Raw genomic sequence first — 24,508 nt, 5'->3', positions numbered from 1 at the left:
CTTGCTGGTACTTGGCCGAGCGGAGGAGGGCAACATCGTGTGCTTCATCCAGCTGGTCCATGGCATCCTCAAGGGATGCCTCGGCTCCCTATTCATCATATGTCCTGACCCTTGGCACTCTATAGTCGAGGTCGGTCGGGAGGATAGCCTTAGAACCATGGACCATGAATAAAGGTGTGTAGTCGGTGGCCAGCTGGGGGCCATCCTCAAGCTCCAGAGCACCGCGAGAAGCTCTACGACCAATCGTCCACCAAATTTGTTCAACTGGTTGAAGATCCTAGGCTTGAGGCCATATAGGACCATGCGGTTTGCGCGCTAGACTTGCCGGTTCATGCGGGGGTGTGCTATGGCGGTCTAATCGACACGGATGTGATATTCATCGTAGAATTGGAGGAACTTCTTCTCGGTGAACTGCGTGCCATTGTCCATGATAAAGGATTTCGGTACTCCAAAGCGATGGATGATATCAAGGAAGAATAGCATAGCTTGCTCGGACTTGATTGTGGAGATCCACTTTGTAAACTTGTCTACGGTGACAAGCAAGTGGGTATAGCCCCCGGGCGCTCTTTGGAGAGGTCCGACCATATCGAGCCCCTAGACCACAAATAGCCATGTGATGGGGATCATCTAGAATGCTTGGGCCGGCAGGTGGGTCTATCGAGCGTAGTATTCACACCCTTCGTAGGTTCGCACAATTTGTTCGGCGTTGGCTACTACGGTCGGCCAGTAGAAGCCTTGACGGAATGCGTTTCTGACTAAGATTCTAGGCACGGCATGGTGACCGTAGATCCCACCATGGATATCGCTCAACAACCGCTTTCCTTATTCGATGGGGATGCAACGCTGCAGGATCCCGGTGTGGCTTCGTTTGTAGAGTTCACCCTCAACAAGGACAAAAACTTGGCGCAATGCGTGAGCCACCGATCCTTTGTCTTGTCCGTTGGCAGTGCCTCACGAAGAAGGTAGTCGAGGTAAGGCATCCTCTAGTCAGCCAGAGGGTCAGGCTCTGTTGTTGGATCCTCGACAAGCTCCATGACCTCAGGGTCAGATGGAACCGACGGCTGGTTAGCCCCCGAGCCTAGGGTAGGCGGCCCATCACTGGCTTGTTCCGACTCCTCGTAGTAGATCGAGGGTTTGTGTTGATCGCTAGTGAAGACACCTATTAGCATTGGCTCTTGGCCAGACACCACCTTCGCCAGCGTGTCGGACACCTCATTGAGACGCCTTGGGTGATTGAGCTCGAGATCGTCGAACTTGTCCTCTAGCCGGTGAACTTCTCGGTAGTATGCAGCCATCTTGGCATCATGGTAGCTCAACTCCTTCATGACTTGGTCGATGACCAGCTAGGAGTCACCCCGAACATCGAGGCGTCGGATACCCAACTCGATGGTGATGCGTAGGCCATTGATGAGCGCCTCATATTCGGCCACATTGTTGGTGGAGGGGAAATGGATGTGAACCAATGACCTTATGCGTACCCCAAGGGGTGAAACGAAGACCAGCCCTGCGCCGGCACCTTTCTTCATTAGCGATCCATTGAAGTACATTGTCTAGTACTCCTAGTCGATGACTACTAGCGGCATTTGGACCTCGGTCCACTCTGCAATAAAATCAGCCAGTACTTAGGACTTGATGGTAGTCCAGGAGGCATACAAGTTGCCTTATCCCATCAACTCGAGTGCCCAATTCATGATTCTTCCTGTGGCATCCTGGTTTTGGATGACCTCGCCGAGGGGGAAGGATGTCATGGCCACCACAGGATGTGACTCGAAGTACTGGCGCAACTTCCTCTTGGTGTTGAGGATGGTGTATAGGAGCTTCTAGATTTGAGGGTAGCGGGTCCTAGAATCGGACAGGACCAAACTAATGAAGTACACATGGCGCTGTACTTTGAGGGCGTGTCCCTCTTCTTCTCGCTCCACCACCAGGGCGGCGCTGACCACTTGCGTGGTGGCCACAATGTAGAGTAGAAGCTGTTCTCCATCGGCCAGAGGAACTAGGATCGGAGCCTTCATTAGGAGCTATTTGACTATGTCAAGCACCTCCTAGGCCTCGGGCATCCATTCAAAACGGTCGGCCTTCTTTAGAAGCCGATAGAGGGGAGACCTCTTTTGTCGAGGCGCGAGATGAAGTGGCTGAGCGCAGCGAGGCACCCTGTAACTTGTTGTACCCCTTCATGTTCTGAATCGGGTCCATCCTTGTGATGGCTGAGATCTTCTCCGGGTTGGCTTCGATGCCACGCTTGAAGACGATGAAACCAAGCAGGATACCCCTCGGGACCCCAAAAACGCACTTCTTGGGGTTGAGCTTAATGTCGTTTGCTTAGAGTTTTGTGAAGGTCTGCTCAAGGTTGGCTATGACCTGGTCAGCCCATTTGGACTTGACCACAATGTCATCCATGTAGGCCTCAATGGTTCGCCCGATGAGGTCTCTGAAACACTTGAGCATACAATGCTGGTACATAGCCTCTGTGTTCTTCAGACCGAACGGCATTGTGACATAGCAGAATGATCCGAACGGGATGATGAAAGATGTCGCGAGCTAGTTGGACTCTTTCATCGCGATTTGATGGTACCCAGAGTACGCATCAAGGAAGCAAAGGGTTTCACACCCTGAGGTGGGGTCGACTACTTGGTCTATGCGTGGCAAAGGAAACGGATCCTTTGGACATGCTTTATTGAGACCCATGTAGTCAACACACATTCTCCATTTCCCACTCTTCTTTTGTACAAGGATGGGATTGGCTAACCACTCTGGGTGGTATACTTCACTGATGAACCCTGCCACCAATAGCTTTGTGATCTCCTTGTTGATGGCCCTACATTTCCCCTTGTCGAAGTGACATAGGTGTTGTTTCACTAGCTTGGAGCCTGGCCTGATCTTTAAGGCATGCTCATGACTTCTCTCAGAATGCCTAGCATGTTTGAGGGTTTCCACGTAAAGATGTCTTTGTTGGCACGAAGGACGCCGACGAGCGCGCTTTCCTATTCGGAGGAAAGCGCGGTGCCAATGCGCACCGCTTTTCCTTTGGAGCTGCTGGGGTCTATGAGGACCTCCTTGGCACCCTCCACTGGCTCAAAAGACCCGGCTGACCGCTTGGGGTCAAGTGCTTCCTCGGTGACCTCCTTCCCGATGGTCGCAAGCTCTTTGGAGGCAACGATTACCGTGGCATGATCGCAGCACTCGACCTCGCATTTATAGGCGCGCTGGAAGGAGGTGCCAATGGTGATGACCCCGCACGGTCTTAGCATCTTTAGCTTTAGATAGGTGGACGGCCATAAACTTCGCGTAGCATGGATGCCCTAGGATGGCGTGGTAGATTCCATGGAACCCAACCACCTCGAAGGTAAGGGTCTCCATCCTATAATTGGACGAATCCCGAAAGGTGATAGGCAGATCAATCTACCCAAGTGGCACGGCCTGCTTTCCAAGCACAATGCCATGGAAAGGCGCTTCGGTCGGTCAGACACGTGATCGGTCGATGCCCATGGCGTCAAGCATTTCGGCGTACATGATGTTGAGGCTGCTACCTCCGTCCATCAGTACCTTGGTGAGCCGCTTCATGCCGATGATTGGGTTGACCATGAGCGGATATCTCCCTAGTTGCGGGACGCTCTCTGAGTGGTCGGTCCGATCAAAGGTTATGGCGGACTCCGACCACTGGAGGAAAACAGGCGTGGCTGGTTCGGCCATATAGACCTCATGACGTGTGAGCTTATGGCGGTGCTTGGAGTCATAGGCTGCTGACCCTCTAAAGATCATGAGGCAGCCATCTAGCGTTAGAAAGCCACCGTCCCTCCCCTTGGCGGCATCCGCGGTCGGCTCGGGGTCCTTCCCATGCCCTCCCTTATTGAAGCCTTCGGACAAGAACCACTTCATGAGGTCATAGTCCTTGTATAGATGCTTGATGGGGAAGGAATGTTTCAGGCATAGCCCTTCGAGTAGCTTCTCGAAGTGGTTCCGAGTACCCTCCATGAGTTTTCAACCCCCCTTGCGGTCGGTGGTGGCCATGAGCGAGCCCTGATGTCGTTGCTTGTTCTTCTTCTTGATGGGACGGTTGGAGGCGCCTTCGCTAGCGTCCTCGTCCCACTTTGCCTTGCTTTTGAGGTGGTCAAAGATCGCTCTGATCGCCTCCTTGCCCGAGGCATGGCTGGTGGCGATGTCGAGGAGCTCCTTGGTGGTTCATAGGCCTTTATGTCCAAGCTTGTGAACTAGGGACTCATAGGTGGTCCTAGACAGGAAAGCTCCTATAACATCGGCGTCGACGATGTTAGGCAGCTCGTTACACTGCCAGGAGAAGCGCTGGATGTACCCATGGAGGGTTTCTCCGGCCTTCTGTCGGCAGTTTTTGAGATCCCATGGGTTCCTAGGATGCTTGTACGTGCCCTACAAGTTCCCCACGAAGATCTCTTTTAGGTCTGACCAACTTTGAATTTTGTTGGGCGGAAGGTGTTCCAACCATGTTCGTGCCGAATTGGCCAAGAATAATGGAAGGTTGCGGATAATGAAGTCATCATTATCCGCTCCATCAGCTTGGTAAGCAAGCTAATAATCCTTGAGCCATAGTCCGAGGTTTGTTTCCCCAGAGTATTTTGGGATGTTGGTTGGTGGTCGGTATTGTGGTGAGAAGGCGGCATTGAGGATGTGTCGACCAAAGGCCTGAGGTCCCAATAGGCCGGGGCTCAGGCTTCGGTCCTCACCACTGTTATAGCATCCGCCATGATGAGGGTGGTAGCCATGGCTAGCCTCCTCCCCGCATCGCCATGGGTACGCCTGTGGGCATCAAGGGTGTCACGCACGTCATGATTGCGGCCGAGACACTCATGCACCGGGACCACGGTGCACAGCCTATCGCCTTATGGTGCCAGGTGGACTGATGTGTCCTTATCAGGTTGCTCCAAGGGCGTACATTGGCTGATGTCGAGCTCGCGTCGTCGGGACAACGAGCTTTTGGCATGCTGCGCCGCCACACGCTCGAGTAGCGTGCGAATCTCACGATGGGCCTAACGATCCTTGGGCGTTGCAGGCCCCGGAAGCCCATGGAGTAAGGCCACCATAGCAGTGATGTTTTGGCTTGCCCGGGTGAAGTGTGGGAGGGGTTCATCGTCCTCGATGATCCTCTGGTTCACATCACGGGCCATGGCGCGTGCATACCCACCATGTCACTGGCGCTCGATCTCTCAATCAAGCTCCACATGTTCCTGCTCGAGCTAGAGTCGTGCTTCCTCGAGCTCTTAGTGCCGAGCCTTCAGCTGCTCCATTCGCAAGCAGGGTGGAGCCCCTGTATCCCCCTCGACCTCATCATCAAGGTCATTTGTTAGGGTAGCCTCCTCCTCGTGGATGCTTTTGACGTGTCCCTCAAGGGTACCTGCCATAAAATATTCATGAGAGGGGTGATGGCTCCCCTGCTAGAGTCAGAGGTGGAGGGCGACTCCATTTCTTCCGTGAGGAGGTCATGGAAAGACTCCACGACATATTCGGTCATCCCTATAAACTTGTTGTTCGTGGGGAAAGGAGGCACGCATTGCGCCAAAAGGTGGCCAACTGTCTCTATGGTGTTGCGAAGACCAAATAGGAGCGCTGTCGGGGCGCTCCGGATGGGGTATTCCAGAGAGAACGGCTCCCCTTCAGCAAGCTGTGCCATGACATTAGTGAATGAGAAGGCGAGGTGGCGCAGGTCCTCCCATGACTGTTGGGGTCCCAGGAAGGCACCGAGCTGGCGCTCTAACCTCCCATAGTTGAAGTTGAGGAGCTGGTCGCTTCTAGGGCGCGGGCCTCCGGTGCATGTAGCTACAGCTCCTTAAGTGCCTCGGCGATCGCATCGAGGCCAATGGAGTGGAGAGGTCAGACGACGGCGGGAGCCATTGCCAACTCTCCGTCCATCATGACAATAAAGTCCAGGTCCCCGAAGCGCACGTGTGCGCCCGGGACCCAACCGAGGTTGTGACTAGCCATCCGAGGCCTGGTGTGGATGTCGAGACACACAAAAGGCCCCTACCTGGCACGCCAATTGTTAGTGTTTCGAGTTGCCACCGACTAGTAAATTTCTAATATTGCGTGTCTGGCTTAGATGGTGTGCTAAGAGGACACGAGGTTTATACTGGTTCGGGCAGAATGTCTCTACGTCTAGCTCGTTGTTGCTGCTCGTGTTACTAGCACTGAAAGTTTATAGTAGGGGTTACAAACGGTCGAGAGAGAGATAGGTTCCAAGTCTCTGGTGAGAGGAGCGAACGGGTGCCAAGAGCTCGGTCACTTCCCGGCTGTGTGCTTGTGTGTTCTGGTCGGTTCGGGGTTCGATGGATTCAAGCCCTAATTGATGCGATGTGTTGTAATGATCCATATGGGATGCCCTGCTTTCTCTTTATAGGCCAAGGGAAAGCATGGGTTACAGTGGAGGGAAAAGAGGAGAATAAGAAGGAGAAGAAGTCCTCTAGGATCACCGAGTCCTTCTTTTCCTTCACGTGAGTCCCACCAACCCTATAGACATCAACAGGGATAGCTCCATGTCACGGCCCTATCCATCATTAGCGCCATGCATAGGTGTCGTCTCCCAGTCGTGGCGCTCCACTCTGTCCTGGTGGACGTCGTGGTGAAGTGACACGCCAGTCAGTGCTTGTACGAGGGTTAGGCAGAACAACACTGGTACGCCCAACGTTGTTTCTGATGTGAATCCCTAGGTATGGCCCATCATGGCCATGGGTTATATCGGGGTGTGCCGGTCACCTCCCTGGTGTCAGAGCTTTGACCCAGGCCCATTCACTTGGACCTAGAGTGGTTGGCGGTGGTATGGGTCTTCGTCGGGTGAGACGGAACCCTCGGCCTCGAGGTCGGTCAAGGCAGAGTCCCCCCTAGAGGTTAGGCAAGGTGGAGAACAAACCCAAGGGTCGGGCGAGGCGGAGCCAGCCCTCAAAGGACGGGCGAGGCGGAGCCCGTGTTTAACACCTCTGGTGTTACGAGCTTGTTTAGCACCACGATTTAGGCCTAAGAAAATTTTCGAAACGATTTTCTCGGATTTCAAAATTTTAAAAACCAGCTTTTCACGTCAACGGTAAAAATCAGAACATATATTTTAAAGCGTTGTTTGTGGCGAATTGTTTTGCACAAAAGGATTACATAACGCTTTAATATTTTGTTCCATGGCTTGGTACGAGTATGAGCTATCGCGTGCGTTGTTTATTGGTGGAAGTCAATAGGATTTAGCTCTTTTAGAGTTGTCGGCAACGTATCGCTGTCACCTCCACGTCGCGTCGTCTCACGTGCGGGCAGGCAGCCAGTACAGCCACGGTGCCCACGCGTTCTGCTGCAGCATGTTCCCTCATGTACGTATCTTGGCACACGTTATTGAGAAAGAGCCATGCCGCTACTGCTTCGCGCACAGGCCGTGTGCACAGGCGCCATTGTCGTGCCATAGCGCATGAAACATGTGTCGTCTTTGCTGCTACCACGCTGCTCCTGCATTAATGAAAGTTGGCCGAACACTCTTGTTTTCCCATTTTCTATTTCTGTGGCTATGGCCTTGTCCTTGCCTGCTGCTACTGGCCGCGTTGTGCCATCCCGTCCTGCTCCCCTCCCTCTATTTTTCTGCGGCCTCGGTCTTGTCCGTGCCAACCGACATGTCCTGTTAGCCACGCTATGTCATGTTAGGCCGAGTCAGTCCTACCTTCCCCTCCCTTTTTCATCTCTGTTGCCGTGGGGAGCCATCCTAGCTCAGCTCGATCTCCTCGCTCTCTCGCTGTTATTCCTCTCACCGCAGCACCCACCATGGCCAGCCACCGACGCCGCTACCCGGCACCCCACGTGCAGGCGCACCCGAGCCATGCATGGCTCCTCGCCTTCCTCTCGCACGCTTGAGCTGCTTCCCCTCCTCTGCTTGCCTCGCGCCAGTGCCCCACCGCTGAGCTGTTTCATCTCATACTGCATCGCACGCTGTGCCACAACGTCGAGCACCAGTGCCCTCCTCGCTCCTCCTTGCTCCTCCTTTCGCGCTGCTGGCCGCACTGCCCTACGCCGTCCTCCCGAGCGCCTTCCTCGCAGCCGCAGTCGAGCAGAGTCTCGTTCACCCTAGCCGCTCCAGTCACTGGCCGTCGCACGTGCAAGCGCTCCTAGGTTTCGCGCCACGTCCCTCTCATGGCCGTGTTGCCATCGTGGCCCGCCTTGGCGAACTCCTAGTCATGAGCAGCCGCAGCCGTTGTGCAGCCACCACGCCAGGAGCACCATCGCCATGACCGCATCCCTTCCGATCCAAATTCGTCGTACACAAGGTATATCCCTCCAATTCCTTGAATCCCTAGCACCTTGAGGAGGTCCTAGAGAGCTTTGACGTGGATCGAAAGCCAATAGTTCAACGGTGCGCACGTGCGTGCCGTTTTCATCGCTGGCCGCCGTGTGCAGTCCTTCCTTGGACACCGTCATGGATGTGTCCGTGGCCAGTTCGGCTCAGAGCGCCCCATCCCAAGCACGACTAGTAGCAGCTCTGCCTCGACCTTTCAAGCCCGTGCGTTCACTATTGGGGTGGAGCCAGGCCGGCGCCTCGCCGCCGTGCGTGGCCATGGTCACACCGTCGATGCCCTGCCGATGCTCTGCTCTAGAGCCTCCCTCCTGTGCTGGCCTATTTCCGCTCATAGATTAGTGGCCCACCCACGCTGGATCAGACTTCTGGTTTGCTGGGCCACGCGCGCCACCCGCCCGTCTGGGCTGCTCGCGCCCATTCCCGAGTTGGGCCGCGTGTCGCGTCCGCTGGGCTGGCCTACGTTGCCGCCTGGGCCACTGGCACTGCTGGCGTAAGCTTGTTGGGCCGCACTCACGTCCGCACCGCCTGGGCCGGCTTGTGCCTGCGCGCCTAGGCCACTCGCGCGCCCGTTGGGCCGATCTGCTGCGTTGCTGGACTGGCATCGCGCCTGGGCCACGTATGAGCGGATTTCCGCCTTGGGCCGCTGGGCCGAATAGGTGGCCGCTGGCCATTTAGTTTTATAAAGCAAGTGTTAATTAGTTTCGGAAACAAACTTGTAAAATCAATATAAAATTGTCTGGGTGTCCAAAAATAGTGAAACCAATTTTGTTAGGCTCCTAAAATCGTGATCTACCTACTAGTATAATTTGGTCACATAGTTGGATAATATTCTTAGGAGCTATATAATTAATTTAGGATACTTAATATTGTAAAAATATAAATTTATAGGAATTGTTGTGATAAATTGGTAATAGTATTGAAACTAAAATTTTTACAATAGGCTCCTAGCAGTATTAGGTACTCATTGTAATTGTTATAGCTCTAGAATAAATAGTTTGCTAGATATATAATGATGTCCTATTGAGAATAAAGATTAAATTGATAGAATAGGATAAAGAAAGGGTTTATATAACTAAAATAATTATTGGGAAATAACGTCCTTTTTTACAACATGGATATGTAGCCTAAGTACGGTCGTCGTTAGAACGAGCTCGTTAACTTGAGTGGCGTAAATCGTATTTTTCGAGTTACGGTTGCAGTCGATTAATTATGTCTTTGCATTGCATCACATTGCATATCGTATAGGTACGGTGATGGATCAACGGATCAATTGAAGGATGATTGGAAATCCAAAGATGGTGTAATGGTATTCTCTCTAGGAGATGATGCAAGGGTTTTCTATTCAGTTGATGGTAGATGATCTGAAGATGCAGATACCAACTTTTTAATATATATCTTACCCAGGCAAGCCCCGGTGCATAACCCCTACTTTTCTGCAGTTTAAATTATATTTATGCATTAAGTTTTAAGGAGTTGAATGAAACACACTTGCATATATATATCTTTATCCTATGAGTCTTACTAGTATGACAGGATCGTGTAGATTGCTATGCTACAGGACTCCGATACAAGTCGAGTGATTGCCTGTCACTCGCGAGAAATAGAAAATATATTACTAAATTATTATCACTTGGAAAATATAAATAGTGGAAAGGAAATTGGTGACCGGACAGGAATATGGTTTGGGTATTGGTGAGTGTAAGAGGTTGTGTCGCCGTGGACGCAGGGCATAGCTTAGTTACACTGCTTTCCCTGTCTGTGTCGGTTAAGGACCGGTCGTTGCATAAGCCATCGAGGCAAGTCACAGACTTATTATCCCGAGCACATACTTGGGTATGGGCGTTTGGAAGACTTGTTGCTCTCTTGTCGTGTGTTCCGGCTCTTTTCGGACCGACTGTCAGGGTTTTTTTTAGTGAAGGAGGTCCTTGCACTGCACTGAGTCCGGGACTCAGGGGCGAGGGCTTGGAGTCCCAGTTTGGACGGGGACCTAGGACCCCAGGACAGAAGGGTGATGGGTTGGTCCTGCTTGTGCTTTGGGTACAAGCGGGGCGTGTGTTTTTGAGGTACCCGGCTGGGGACATTGATTCACGAATCGTCGGGCAATCCGGTATGGCTTGTTTCGTGTCTAGCACCGTAGTAAGAACTGGAAGATGAAAGATGGAAAAAGAAAATCTGACTGCTTACCACCTGCTTAAAAGTAGCACACGTGCTTACATAGAATGGTTAGTTAATGAACCAATGCGGCTATTAATAAAAATCGAATATAAGGACGCACGCTTAGTAATGCTTACTGCAAATGCGATAAACCCACAAGCCAGATAGCCTTGCATATCCTTGGAGTCTTTTCTTTTCTCCTGTCGGGTAAGTCTTGCTGAGTATAATTGAGTACTCAGGGTTTTTTCTCCTGTTGCAGGTGACAGGTGGATGCTAAAGCTGACTGTTGTGTGTGGATTCCTCCTGGTGGGCTCAGAGAGAATTTTCTTTACGCTGCGATCATAGTTTTTATTTATAACTCAATAAATATTTTTATAAATGAAAGTTTATAATATGTTGTCCTAGTTTACATATCAATGCTTCATCATGCCATGAATAGATATTTATTTTCGCTGCAATTCTGATCATATGTTTATATTCCGTTGTTGTACAATAATTATTATACTCTGATGTTGTATTAAAAGTGATGTAAGAAATGATTAAGAATAATATAAACTTTATTCTCTCATTTGTGATCCTAAGGATCGGTTGGAGCTGTAGTCGCGCTCTTGACTGCTCGGATGAATCAATATTGATGGTTATCAGCTCCTCCTCTCCGGGTAGCAGTGATCCCCGACAGGTACCAACCGAGTTAGCCGTCGGCACCGGATCTTATTCATGAAAAATCAATGGCTATCAACGCATTGCCCTACTGTTAGCAATGCTGGAGCGTCAAATGTGATAACATGGTGAATGGCAGTACGAAGTGAGGCCACTGTAATTGCTATGCTTGTGATGAGTCCTCGTAGATCCGATTGTGACAGGTCGAGTCACAAGGGTACGGGCAGTCTATCTTCTGGAAGGAGCTGCGGTTGAAGAACCAGTCGCCAACAGCGTTTGCTATTGTCTGCACAGGTGAGAAAAACTCCGTTAGGTTGAACATAAAATGTACTCATGCTTTGAAAGCACGAGTTAATTCAATTGGAAATGTAAGCTTCAGGGTTTTTGGTGCATTACTGTGTTTCCGAGCATGGGGGAGTCAGATGAGAGCCATAGCTCCTGCGACTCAGACTGGCAGTGCACGAAGCATGAGTTTATGAACAACCCTCTTGAGTCGGAGTTCCACTGTTCAGACACTTCCTTCAGAAAATCACCCCTGAATCCTGCACCGAATGTTGAACCACATGACTAGTTAAGCATGGACATAGCAGGCCTGTTGGAAAATGCAGACGTAATAGCACCAACCCTGCAATACCCGTAGCTGCGATGCAGAGCACTGGCCTATGTCATGCTTACAGCTATGCCATTGACCATGAGGGTCAGCAACTCCTGGCACCAAAATGTTCCTTACCTGCAGCAAGAATGTGTATATGACAACAACACCAGAAAGGTTGGTAACAATAACGGAAGACACCCATATTTACAGTTACGAAGATCCTCGAATGATAACCTGCCATGAATCATATGCTGCGTTGAGGATGAATAGAGGTGTCTGTATCTGTTTCACCTCGTTCTGGGGGAAAAAGCACTGCATCCAAAGCAAGATGTACTTTTGAGTGCGTGAAATGTGTTGCCTGGCTACAGGTGCATTGTGATGCTGCTTGCAATTTATATCTTACCATTCCTGGAGGTAACATCGAAGTGCATGAAGGCGGTAAATTCTTTGCTGACCCCTAAGCCATTTGAAAACAATGTAATCAGCTTATAGAATAACAGGTGAACAATGTATTCCGAACTTGCAAAATGAAATAAGTTTCATTTAATCAGCTGAACTGAGGCGTAGGAATCCTCTCGTTATCTTGCAATGGATGTGTTGCAATTGTCCCCACATGATATTCATCATTTATTAGTACTACAAAGGGTAAGTAAAAAGTGTGTACATGTGTTGTAACCACATCGTTGAAAAAAGCAGCAATGTACCCAACTCCAGCAACATCTTTCCTGTCAGCAAAAGGATCATATATGTTAGAAAAGCATTCCAGTGTCCAGAAAAGGCTATATGAGCCATTTTGTTTGTTCCCAGGTAAGTGCACTTTGTTTATTATAATGTGAACTATATTTTAAAGGCTCAAAAATCACATTTGTGGTTTTTCTTTTTGCTGTGGGATGGCTACTAGTGGAAGTGATATTGTCTTACTCATTAATGAAGAACCCAGCATCAGAAAGGCATTTAACTCTCGCAGCCGGCGGCAGAAGGTCATGAAATCTGTCACAGTGTAGTATGGAGGTTAAACCGCCAGCAGAACAGCCTGAAATTAGAGCCTGCCTCAATCTAGTTAGTCTTGCGAACCATTATGGTTGCCAAGAACTATGCGTGTAAGAATGCACACATTTTCAGCTTTGTCCATCCCTTTGGCAAGCAGGTCCTCCATGACAGCTTGCCATATCCTCGCACCTCTATAGTGTAGCTTTTTTGTCTAAACAAAAGGCAAAAGAGGGGAAATTAGGTGGGGCGTCATGGTAGTAGATTTTCTTGCAACATGATATGATCTGAAAGAAAAGAAGAAAAAAACACAGGATCTTTTTTTTAAAAAAAAAAAGCAGAAGATTGAGAAATCATGGAGTATGGACTCACAGGATCAACTTCTTCGACATCGCCAGTGAAAGATGAACCATCGCAGTACCGAACCTTGACCTTGTTCCAACTGTAAAAGTCTGGTTTCGATGGTTGCACAGGCATTCAGCATGTGAAGCTACAGGTCTAGGTGGTCTGAATTGCTACAAAACGAAGATGATACTGCAGTACTACAGCAGTAAAGAGAGAGTAATTCTCCACCGGGCAGCTACTACTGAAAATTCAGTACCTGGGTTGCCATCCGGCGTGTCACTCAGGATTCCGGAGAAGGCAATCTGCGTCGCCATCTCCTTGGACGACCCCAACCGCGTGCCCTTCCGCTGCAGACAGGTCGTGACATTGTTGCACCATCCTCCACCCTGCAGCAATTGAGTGCACTACTGCACTGAGTTGAACTGAACATATAAAAATAGTTGAAGCAGATCGACCATTATTCTCCTTGCAAGTTGGAAGAAGCTAACCTCGAAATGGACCAGCCAGCTGTTCTCACCGGAGCCGGAGCCGCGGGCGAGATGATACGCCGGCGCGCTACCATCCAAACACACTGGGAACGAAAACATCCATCCATCAGGCATAGACGCATCAGACCCTTCGATATCCACGGGACACCAACCGCACACTGCGCAGGACCGACGTGCTGCGGCAGGGAATGAATGAATCGGTGAAGAAGAGCAGCTAGCTGCGCTCACCTGCTCCTTTGGCCACGGCGCTTTCCACATAGGTGATGTCCACGAGTAAGCCGTCCGCTGCGACAAGCGCCAGCGCGCAGGCTACGGCACAGCACCACCAGGCGTAGAGGCTCCCGTCCGCCATCCCTGAGAAGCAAGCCGCAAGCGAGAGATGAGACGGACGGCGCGTGCCGCTGAAACCAGCCGACGGAAGCACGCATCCACCCAGCAGAACCAAACCAGCCGCTGTACTAGACGGAAACGAACCTGGACGCCGCGGCGAGTCACGGGGAGGGAAGGAGGGAGGCCGGCAGGCCAGGGGCAGAGGGCCGAGCAGAGCAGCAGAACGGGGAACCCAGTAACAGCCAGGCAACAGCGCGAAAGGTATCCCAGCCCTGCCCTTTCTCTTTTCGGGTTCCCCCCCACCGCGTGACTGGCGCCTGACGCCTGCCGAGCGTCGGCCCTTCCGCTCTCCCTTCCCGCGCCGACCGCCGGGCCGGGCGCGTCTTTTGTGCCTTCGTCCCTTTTGCGTGCCTGGTTGTTTGGCCGGGGTGCCGGGTGCGCGCGTACCCGACGCAACGATCACCACGCCACAGGGTGCCATTCAATTGCTGCCGTTTCTGTCTGTTGTCTGGAGGAGCGGTAATGGCCCGACCGCAATGCTGTACAGCGCCGTAGATGCTGTGGTGGGGACTGCGGGTAGTGAATTGAATCGCTGAGATTCGTACATGCTATGGGCTGTGCTTGTGCACGCGATCGTCATACGTGTTGCTCTAGAAGGAGAGTGGGGGTAGAGGAGGGGCGAACTCTGCTGCTTCTGAATGATTCCTGGAGGGAATGCAGGGAAGTGAAAATGTCAGGTGCTCGGCCGTGTACGCCTTGCTGAGATTCGTCACTTCCAGCCTCGTCCTCGCTGCGATATCCGGCGTCTCGTGTAATATCAACGAGGCCTTTCCAATATCCTCGCTGCCGTATACCGTACACGAATACGATAGCAAATACACCCTCGGAGACTGTGCTGGGGATCAGACAGACACGGATTATCTCCTGGAATGTCTGCCGGCCTCGGTGGCTGGAGCTCACGTGATAAGTGCCATGCTACTGTAATTTTACAGCGGAGGTGGGCCTTACCCCGTTAGGGCCTTTTGGGGGAGTGTTCGGCTGCCTAATTAATAAGCAAAAAATATTGTTCCGGCTGGATTGTCGTGAGAGAAAAATATTGTTATGGCTGGAAGACACTGTTCATGTAAACAGTGCCTCATGAGTGGGCGGGCCAGCCAGCCAGCCGAACACGCTCTTGGTTCCCACCTCCTAAATTTTAGTCAGGCAGCGTTTGGTTTGGTGGATTAATTGTGACTAAACTTGACATGTGCATGTTTAGGATGCCAAAAACGCCCCTAAGCTCCTGCCCCAGGCATTTGGCCGGCGGGGAAGGGGAGGAATGAGCATCGGCCGACGGAGAAGGGGAGGAAGGAGAACTGGCCAACGGAGAAGGGGAGGAAGAAGTGCCTGCCTGCCGGTGAGCTCCAGCGAGATCCGGTCAAGATGAGCTCCAGCGAGATCCTCTTTGTCTTCCTCCCCCTTTCCTCGCCTCCCGGTAACCACCGTAGCCAAAGAACCTGGCTGCGGCGCCGGCGGCGGCGCGTGAGATGGAGGACTGTGGCAGCGGTGCGGCCGGAGGCGGCTGCAAGAAGCCGTTCCAGCTGACGCGGTCGCTAACGTACCACCACCACCAGGGGCACGTTCGCTGACTGCACAGCGGTGCACGCCATCCTACGCGGGTTCCGCGTCGCCGAGGACGAGCGGGACGTGTCCATGGACGCCGTGCTCCGCCGGGAGCTCAAGGCGCTACTGGCCGCACGGGGACGCGCCTTCGCGCTCCCGCAGCTGTTCATCGGCAGCCGCCTCGTCGGCGGCGCAGACGAGGTACGGCAGCTCAACGAGACCGGCCAGCTCCGTCGGCTCCTCGACGACGCGGCCGGGCAGGACCTGACCTTCGTCTGCGACGCCTGCGGGGACAGGGCAATTATGAGGGGCACCACCTGTCCAGGTGGACTTTTAGTCCCTTTTAGTAAGCTTTGGGTTACTAGTTAGCTAAATATCATTTAGTCGTATTTAGTCAAAGTGTTTGATAAAAAGTTACTAAAAAAAACTAAAGCTACTAAATTTAGGAGCCGCTAGCTGAATAAAACGCCCCCTTATCCTTGACAGTAAGCGACCCCCACCCAATTATTGTCATCGCCACCAGTAGACTCTGTGGCAACGGGCCGTTCGCACCCTCTAGAATTCGGCCCAGCCTTGCTAAGGTGTGAAATCTAGCCCAGGAGCCCCGGACCCCGGTAGAACTACTAGAACAGAACCTGTATGTTGACGCCGCCACGCCATGCCGCGTGGTCGATGGCCCCGGTGGTGGTGCACCTCGGTGGAGCGCGGAAACTGGCGCCAAGAGCTGGGGACGGCGTCTCTCTCGCCGGCATCTTCGTTTTGCGGTGGTCAGTGGATTGGACATTGGAGTAGTGGCACTGAAGCCTGGCGGGGTGACGGGGGCAGGGCCGGGGCGAATCTGCAGAAAAGCGCCGGATGCCTCTGCACGGAGCACGGCACCCTTGCAGGATTCGGCTGCTCGATCTGTCGTACTGCCGCCGCCGCTGCCCACACGCTGACACGCATGTGACTAGATGCACCGTGATACCGTCACCTGCACTAATCATAAATGGCCTCATCGTGACGCTCCTCCTCCTTCGGAAAGGGTAAAAATGCTCAAGAACGGCCGGGCCGGGCGGTGGCGGCGCGTTCCGACTGTCAGCGATGTTCCGATCTGGCCAGGCGCGCGTGCGTGCTGTGTTGCGTGCTGCGTGCACGTCATCGTTGTCGTGCGAGAAGGCGCGCGGCGGATGCGTTGACGGCCGCCCTTCCTGCCAGCGCCCCCGAGCCGTGCTGAACGAAAAGACAGGGCGAAGCGGGAAGGCATCGGGGTCGCCCTACACCGACGACTTTGCCGTAGCCTGTTTATAGCCAGCGATTTATCACCGGACCTCAGCGCGTGTTTAGTTTCCACTCCAAATTCTAAAAAAAGTGCTACAGTAGTTATCATATCGAATCTTACGATACATGCATGGAGCATTAAATGTAGATGAAAAAAAACTAATTGCACAGTTTGGTTGAAAATTGCGAGACGAACGTTTTGAGCCTAATTAGTCTACGATTGAACACTATTTACCAAATAAAAACGAAAAATGCTACAGTAGCCAAATTTTCAACTTCCACCCAACTAAACACGCTGTCAGTATAAAATATGTTGGAGCAAGTTGGTAGCCCAGCAGTTCGGTCCATTTTCTGCTTCCTAGACCTGAGACGTGATTACATTACGTGAATGTAAATTACAACCAGATACTGTACAGGCAGCAGCCCAGAAGGCCAAACGTTTGCCTCTGGCCTCCGCTACAGCCTGGAGCCCTGGACTGAGTAGTCATCGTTTCATCTTTCCGATCTCCATTGCTCTAGCATTTGGCAAAGAAAATATGTTGGACCCCAGCAAGTTGGTAGCCCAGCAGTTCGGTCCATTTTCTGCTTCCTAGACCTGAAACGTGATTACATTATGTGAATGTAAATTACAACCACATACTGTACAGGCAGCAGCCCAGAAGGCCAAACGTTTGCCTCTGACCTCCGCTACAGCCTGGAGCCCTGGACTGAGCAGTCATCGTTTCATATTTCCGATCTCCATTGTTCTAGCATTTGGCAGGCGGCGCCGGTGCCTAGCGCCCAGCGGCCACTCGTTCGTTCTCTGTCTCGCGTCTCAAAGACGCTAGGCGCAAATCACAGTGACGACTTACTGGTGGCCGGCGGCGATAAACTCTCTGCCCATCTTCTGTCTGCCTGTCCAGGTACCTCAAATACCCTATTCTACAATTGCTAATTAAAACAATCTACTCCGAAATATGAGGTCTTAAGGCTTTCCACCAAAGAACGTGCTCTTTCATTCCGGCGAAATGTCAGGTATCTATCTACTTTAGTATAGCTTGCATAGTTGCATTTCAATAATCACTAGTGACTTTTAATAGTATATTACTTGCACATTAGTAATTTAGTATCTATCTGTTTTAATTTTTATTATGTGACTAATTTCATAGGTAATCAAAGCACGTTGGAAAGATTCTTTAAAAGAAAATTACCCGCATCAGGTGATAATGAGAATAATGATGAAGATACTTCAACATGAATAGTTCACTAAATATGATTGCCTAGAGTATAGGGAAAACGTGGATTGGTGTTTTTGTTTATATTGTTACCTGTTCAGATATTGCAATAAGGGACAAGGTGGGAATGATGTATTTGTAGTAGATGGTAGGCTTAGAGACCATGTAGCAACAAGGGTAATAGTTTTCATAACGGCTATGAAAAGATGCGACAAATTTTTAAAGCCCGGATAATCGATTAGTATATTATATTGTTGCAACCTATAAACTACTTATATGAGTAGTTAAGTACCGACTCAGACCCGTGACCATTTATTCTGTCTTCGCCCCCGGAAGAGTTCACGGGTCAATGTCGCTAGCGGCTAGCCGCTGCACCTGGAAACAAACAAGTGCGCGTCGCGAGATGTCCCATCGGCGGCATTCCATACGGTCATAGTACGGATCAACATGTCGGGCGACCAGACCACGGGGATCCATTCCAGGATGACGTGGCGAGCTGTACTGCCCGTGTGGACAGGAGCAAAGCCATTCACACTGCAGGGGATGTGTGAAACGGTGAATTTTGCAGCGTCGAGGAGGTCAGGAAGCGTCAGAAAGGCGATGAAAAAACACGAAAGGGAAAAAAACCGACGGCCGCTGTCTGGCTAATCCCGTCTCCCGGTCGTGTCAGACGCCCCCCACGCGGTCTCGCCTTCCACATTCACCAGCACGTACGCGTTTCCTTATGTAGTCGCGCCACGCCTGGGAATGCAAAATCTGACGGCGCGCGGGCAGGCAGGAGCGGGTGAGGCCGAGAGGGTGCTGCTGCTGCCACAGCGGGGCGCGCAGGGGCGAGGGCGCATCGCAGCTTCGGGGGCGCACGCGCAGAGATCAGCGGCGCTGCATCCCCGAATACTGAAGAGTGGTAGCGAGGAAGAACCTCGTCGGACGCTACAACAAGGTCAGTCTCTTCATCCACATCGGTTCCGTTCAAGACTGTCGAGAATCGCAACAAGGACTGGTGCCTCCATGTTTGTCATTGTAACCAACCAGTCATTTTCACCAGGGAAAACGAAACATCTGGACCAGAAGAGAAGACGACGACGACAAGAAACATGCAGAGCCAGCAGCTCCATGGGTCTGAACCGGTCGGAGCAGCCGGTAGAAAGAAGCAGAAAAGATCGGCTGATCCGTCGGGACGCGAGGAACCTGACGACGGCGGCGGCGGCGGCGACGAGCCGCCCCGACGAAGCAGAAACAAGAAGGCCGCGCAGACGTCGACGACGACGTCCGCCATTCGTGGCCTGCTGCGCGACTTCTTCGAGCAGCAGCTCCGCCTGGATGTGCAGCGTCAGGAGATGATGGCGAGGCAGGCGCAGGAGCGGCTGTTCTTCGAAGAGCAATGGCGGCAATCGATGCGGAGGATAGAGCAGGAGAGACTGATGCTGGAGCAGGCATGGGTGGAGCGCGAGGAGCAGAGGAGGATGAGGGAGGAGGACAGGGCTGAGAGAAGGGATGCGCTTCTGACAAGCTTGCTGACCAGGCTCTTGCAAGGAGATCTCTAGTCTAGGGACCTAGGATTCCATGGTAGCTCCAGCAAGAAATTAGGATAGCTTAATATATATACTAGTTGACTAGGATTGTTATGTTCATTCTTCTTCACATGGAAATAGTGTTAGGTGATTGCAGGTGAATTTTTAAGCTCTAGGTTGCATTGCAAAGTGGCATGTTCCAATATGCTGTCGTAATTGTAACTGGCTTTCTGAACATGGCGCATTTTCTGCTGGAAATCTTGGAGCCCAACAAACGAATGGACAGCAAAAACTGAACATATGTGCAAATCGAAAACTGACATGGGAATCCACCAAGCTACCCATATATCTTTCTGTTCAAGGACTGTCTAGAGTACAAGACTACAACCGCAGACGATCAGTGGGATAGATGATAGATCAATCTGGGTGACAGGTGTTAGTAGGAAAGTATGCATGACGTACCTCTAACCAAATTTATAGACTTCTCATAATTTTGATGAAGTTACAGAGCCTGTAGACTGCTTGTGAACAAAGTATGTCCTCACTCATCACTTTCTCTATCATGCCTCTGTGTATCATCATCATAATATGCATCACTATCTTGCAAGTCATCAGAACCTACATTGTGACTTTCCTCAGTAGAACTAGCAAAACTGTCCAATACATAAGGTTCAACTATTCTCCAGAAAGAGTCGGCATTGCTTCCCTGAAAACCTATCCAAAAGAATCTTCCTTTCCTCTTCACTTTACATGTTAAAGATTGTGTTTGCAAGGTTTTCACAATTCTCTCAGCACCATCAATGTTCCCGCCACTGACCTTAAGAACAATATCGCCCGATTGCAGTCTGAAGCCCCCAAACATGAACCAATATGCCAGAACCCGTGGGGAAAGCCACCTATGGACGAGTTTTGGGAGAACAGGCTGACCTTTCTGAAAGAACTGATCTGCAAAGAAACCAAAATGTGCATGAGGTATGGTTGAAAACCGATAAGGGATCTCGCTCTCAGTGTTTAGTGATCTGCGTACTGAAGGCAGCCATTCGAAGAAACGTTCATGAATATGCACCCTTAGAACTGAATGAGTATTAGAATCTTCCTGGAACTTAAAATTGACAATGTAGACCCCTTTCTGTGCATGAGATTCTATTTGAGTGCCTCCAAGGAGCAAACCAATCAAAATCTCACGCTGCTCTTCATCCAACTTCATACTCACAGGTTTTGGTGGCTTAACAACTTTCTTGCTACTGAGGAGGCCACTTTGAAGTTTCTCCAAAGAATCCATTGGTATATCATACTTCTTTTTACACATTAACTCATAAATGCTCTCAGCTTTCTGATAGTCCTCTGCTGAAAGATAGCCTCTAAGCATGATGTTGCAAGACTTAGCATTAGTACCTATCATCCCATTTTTATGCATTTCACCAAAGGTCTCCTCGGCCTTTGAGACATTCCCAATCCTCACAACTGATTCCAGATAAATGGTGTATAATATTCTATTTGGACGACATCGGCCAAGGCATTTTGTGAAAGTCTGTTCCAATTTCTCATGCATATCCATATCCAGATACAAATACATCAAGTCAAGAAAGGATGGCATCAGATGTTTCATATCACTTTCAACAAACTCGTCCATGAGTTTTTCTGCAATCTCTATCTCTCTAGCTTTTGCCATAATCTCAATAATCTTATGATATGATGCGACATTAGGAGGGATGTTCTGATTCTTCATCTCCTTGAACATTTCTAGGGATTTCATAGGCTCACCAGTGCGTGCATAAAGCTCCATTCGGCAGATATAAGCCTGCGCAGGAAGCTCACAACCACTCCGAAGAAGCCAATGCCATGTTGCCTCAGTTTCTTCAATATCCCCTTCCTTGGAGAAGGCTCTCATCAGTGACACCAGCACATCAGTGCTCTCCTCAAACCCGGCTCGCTTCATCTCGTCCCTAAGAGCTTTGATCCTGTCTCTATCAATGACATCTTGATAGCTGTGGAGCCAGATGAGCCCCACATAAATATCCTTGTGCACCGCAAGGTTACTTGTGACTATATTGTGGTAGACAAATTCAGCCTGCCTGAGATTGTGCTTCGCAGTGCCTCCTGTTTTACTGACAAGTGCACGGAACAGTGAATTATGCAGGCTGAGTCGAGGCTTATAGCCACCCATCTGTATCATCTGGTTGTAGATGGTGCATGCCTCCTCAAGAGAACGCCCCCTAGCAACACTGAGATATGCAACCACCAATATGTGGAAGGTGGATTCCGCCGGCACTCGGCCTTGCTTGATCATCGCATCAAACACCTCTCGGCACTCCCCAACCTTGCCTTCTCTGGCAAGACAATCGGCCACCCTTGTGGCTAGCGCAAAGTTGAAGCGGTACCAGTGCTGCCGTACCATCCAGCTGTACACCTGAAAGCATTTATCGAATCATGCATGTCAACCGATTGTGCCTATACAAGGGCCTGTTTAGATTCCAAAAAATTTTGCGCAGTACCCGTCACATTGAATCTTGCGGCACATACATGTAGTACTAAATGTAGACGGAAAAAAAACTAATTGCACAGTTATGTGAGAAATCGCGAGACGAAACTTTTGAACCTAATTAGTCTATAATTAGACACTAATTGTTAAATACAAACGAAAGTACTACGGTAGCCAAAATCCAAAAAATTTTGGATCTAAACGGGCCTTAACTATTAGGCGATTCACCGAACAGTTGGTGAGCAATAACTTCAGCTTGTAAGCACATAGATATACTCAATGTAAGAAGCAGTTGATCAAACAGGTAATGAGACTATTGGAGGGAGCCAGAGAGGTAAGAGTGCGGGGTACTGAACACTAACCCGGAATGCGGCGGCGTTGTGGCGGATGCGGAGGCAGTGGACGGCGACGTAGGTGGCGTCGTCCTGGGTGATCCACTTTCTCTGGGCGTTAAGGATGCGGGTGAAGGTGGAGTGCTTGTAGGCGGGGAGCTCCTTGCAGAGCCAAGCGATCCTGGACCGACGCCACTGCTCCGGCAGCTCCTCGAGCTCGAACACCTCCAGCTCGGGGGACCTCACCGCGTCCCTCTCGTCGGCGGTCGCCGCCCACTCCTCACCCTGGAACAGGCCAGCCCCGGACTCCGCCGCTTCCTCGTCCTCATTCTCGTCCTCATCCTCGTCGTCAGACTCCAGCACGAGGGCTTCCAGCGCTGACGCTGCCCTTGGACGAGACACGGCGAGACGGCGCGCGTGAAGCGGCGGGGCGGCGAGCCGGACGGCGGGATGAGGGGAAGAGAAGGGGAGCGGCAGGGCGAGAGGGCATCGCAGCGATGGGGACGGAGCGCCGCAGGCACAGGTGCAAGGAGGGGCGGTGGCCATGAACGAATCCACCGGATAGCAGCTTCTCTGCTCAACGGTCACCGCTGCACGGAGCAGCCTAATCTTTCCGCACAGCTGCAGACCTGCAGTAGACCTTCACCTTGGCTTGGCCTCTCGCTCTCGCCAGGAGCCCGCAGTCCGATTTTTTTTTTTTTTCGTTCGCTAATCTCCATTCGCACGCTCCGGGTCAAAATACAGGCATGGGAATCGGGTCTCTTTAGCTTGCTATAATGATACAGTGCGGGCATCCATTCCGTCCGGACCCGCACACAAAAAACTGGGGAACGTCTAACCAACCCACATGTGCCGCAAGCTGCTCCCGCACTCATCCTTATCCTCTCGACCGCTCACTCCTGCAGCACTCGCGCGCCCTCCGATTCTACTATTGTCCTGCCCGCGCGTCGGGATGGACACCGCATGCCACCTCGGTGTCGCCCCGCCAGCCCGCCGGCGCTCCCTCCCTCACCCCTCCGCGACCCCGTGCTCCCTAGTGACCCGGCTCCTACTCCCCCACCGGAGACGAGGACGACGGCGGCGGCTCCAACGAGGTAGGTCGGTCCTCTCAATCAGTCATATTCCCTCCTCCCTCCGGACGAGCTTGAAGGTGATGGGGCAGGGCTAGAGCAGCCTGTACCTCGAACCAATCCCATGTTGTTTGTACGTCATTTTTTGCTGTTTCTCCGTGTTGCAATTGTTTTTTTTAGGTTGCAACAGATGATTTTCGAACGTTGCAATGGGATTTTTGGTTGTTGCAGCAGATGATTTTCAAATGTTTCCATTCCCATGTTTCATGGTTTGATTTTTGCGATGTTGAGGTACTACTATTTGAGATGTTGCATTACATATGTTTCGATGTTGCAGCACATAATTTTTGATGTTGTAGTACACAATTTTCGATGTTGTAGCACATATTTTTTCGATGTTGCAGTACATATTTTTCGATGTTGCAATACATGTTTTTTTATGTTGCAGTACATAATTTTCGATGTTGCAGTACATGTTTTTCGATGTTACACTACATATTTTTTTCATGTTACAGTATTCATATTCCGATGTTGCTCTATATAGTTTTTTCATATGTTTTACGATGTTACACTTGAAGTGTTTTCGTGCTCTTGGGACATGGGGCGCGGTGGGGGAACGGGGTGACAGGGGGGGACCCATTCTATTCCCGCGGAGGGGGTGGGGGGTGGTGGAAAGGGCGCGGCGTCCGGACGTGTCGCGCGCCAGACGTTCGGGCGCTAGGATTACCGTTTCGCTTAACAAACATGTTAGCACACTGCAATTCATTCAAATTCCTCCGATCTTTATGTTTCCCTGTGTTTACCTAGGGCCTGTTTGGTAGGACTTCTTTCCGGCTCCAGCTCGTCCAAAGGAGCTCTACTGAACGTTTCGCAGAAGGAGCCGTTCTCAGTGAAAATCATAAGAGACGGAGCCATTTTAGTTTTGGAGATCAGACACCACCTTAGATGTAACTCCCTGCCGATATTTGGCGAATTTGGATAAATATAAATGAAAACATGTGTGCGGTGTGTCACTAAAGTGCAGATGGCACTATGGCAGCAGTATTTGTTCCCTCCATCTCAAAATAAATAAAATAATACTAGCTATGTATTTATATTTATTTACGTAGCTAGAATTTAGCTTATTTTAGGACAGAGAGAGTACAATACTAGAAGATAGGCAGCTATGCACAAAGGTGGCAAGGAACA

General features: G+C 51.0%; 3 protein-coding genes and 1 pseudogene across 3 annotated transcripts; 2 read left to right on the top strand and 2 right to left on the bottom strand.

Annotated features, from left to right (window-relative positions):
• Positions 1–10,861: 10,861 nt before the first annotated feature.
• Positions 10,862–14,291, bottom strand: LOC136474633 (pectin acetylesterase 8-like). The gene is made up of 13 exons (XM_066472193.1): positions 13,994–14,291; positions 13,748–13,873; positions 13,520–13,602; positions 13,288–13,417; positions 13,059–13,138; positions 12,814–12,900; positions 12,621–12,745; positions 12,364–12,424; positions 12,103–12,156; positions 11,934–12,011; positions 11,729–11,834; positions 11,501–11,646; positions 10,862–11,390 (listed from the first exon to the last, which is right to left on the bottom strand). Exons 2-13 carry the CDS (start codon positions 13,869–13,871, stop codon positions 11,268–11,270), a joined length of 1,197 nt encoding a protein of 398 aa, XP_066328290.1. The 5' UTR covers positions 13,872–13,873; positions 13,994–14,291; the 3' UTR covers positions 10,862–11,267.
• A 1,084-nt stretch (positions 14,292–15,375) lies between these two features.
• LOC136470512 (uncharacterized protein At5g39865-like) lies at positions 15,376–15,820 on the top strand (annotated as a pseudogene).
• A 2,907-nt stretch (positions 15,821–18,727) lies between these two features.
• Positions 18,728–19,678, top strand: LOC136477958 (trihelix transcription factor GT-3b-like). The gene is made up of 2 exons (XM_066476259.1): positions 18,728–18,865; positions 18,971–19,678. The coding sequence occupies exon 2, from the start codon at positions 19,020–19,022 to the stop codon at positions 19,467–19,469; it is 450 nt and encodes a 149-aa protein (XP_066332356.1). The 5' UTR covers positions 18,728–18,865; positions 18,971–19,019; the 3' UTR covers positions 19,470–19,678.
• Positions 19,679–19,753: 75 nt separating this feature from the next.
• Positions 19,754–22,948, bottom strand: LOC136477957 (pentatricopeptide repeat-containing protein OTP51, chloroplastic-like). Its single transcript, XM_066476258.1, has 2 exons — positions 22,281–22,948; positions 19,754–21,846 (listed from the first exon to the last, which is right to left on the bottom strand). The coding sequence occupies exons 1-2, from the start codon at positions 22,794–22,796 to the stop codon at positions 19,978–19,980; spliced, it is 2,385 nt and encodes a 794-aa protein (XP_066332355.1). The 5' UTR covers positions 22,797–22,948; the 3' UTR covers positions 19,754–19,977.
• Positions 22,949–24,508: the final 1,560 nt, after the last annotated feature.

The sequence above is a fragment of the Miscanthus floridulus genome, chromosome 8, assembly GCF_019320115.1.
Source record: "Miscanthus floridulus cultivar M001 chromosome 8, ASM1932011v1, whole genome shotgun sequence".
Lineage (NCBI taxonomy): Eukaryota > Viridiplantae > Streptophyta > Magnoliopsida > Poales > Poaceae > Miscanthus > Miscanthus floridulus.
Note: the sequence above shows the minus strand (reverse complement) of the source record. Positions and strands in the feature narration are given on the sequence as shown.

Coding starts and splice junctions, on each gene's coding strand:
- LOC136477957 (XM_066476258.1), bottom strand. CDS start 22,796: ATGGCCACCGCCCCTCCTTGCACCTGTGCCTGCGGCGCTCCGTCCCCA. Junction 21,847..22,280: donor ACAACGCCGCCGCATTCCGG/GTTAGTGTTCAG, acceptor AAATGCTTTCAG/GTGTACAGCTGGATGGTACG.
- LOC136477958 (XM_066476259.1), top strand. CDS start 19,020: ATGCAGAGCCAGCAGCTCCATGGGTCTGAACCGGTCGGAGCAGCCGGT.
- LOC136474633 (XM_066472193.1), bottom strand. CDS start 13,871: ATGGCGGACGGGAGCCTCTACGCCTGGTGGTGCTGTGCCGTAGCCTGC. Junction 13,418..13,519: donor GCTGGCTGGTCCATTTCGAG/GTTAGCTTCTTC, acceptor CAATTGCTGCAG/GGTGGAGGATGGTGCAACAA. Junction 12,901..13,058: donor ATGTCGAAGAAGTTGATCCT/GTGAGTCCATAC, acceptor CCTTTTGTTTAG/ACAAAAAAGCTACACTATAG.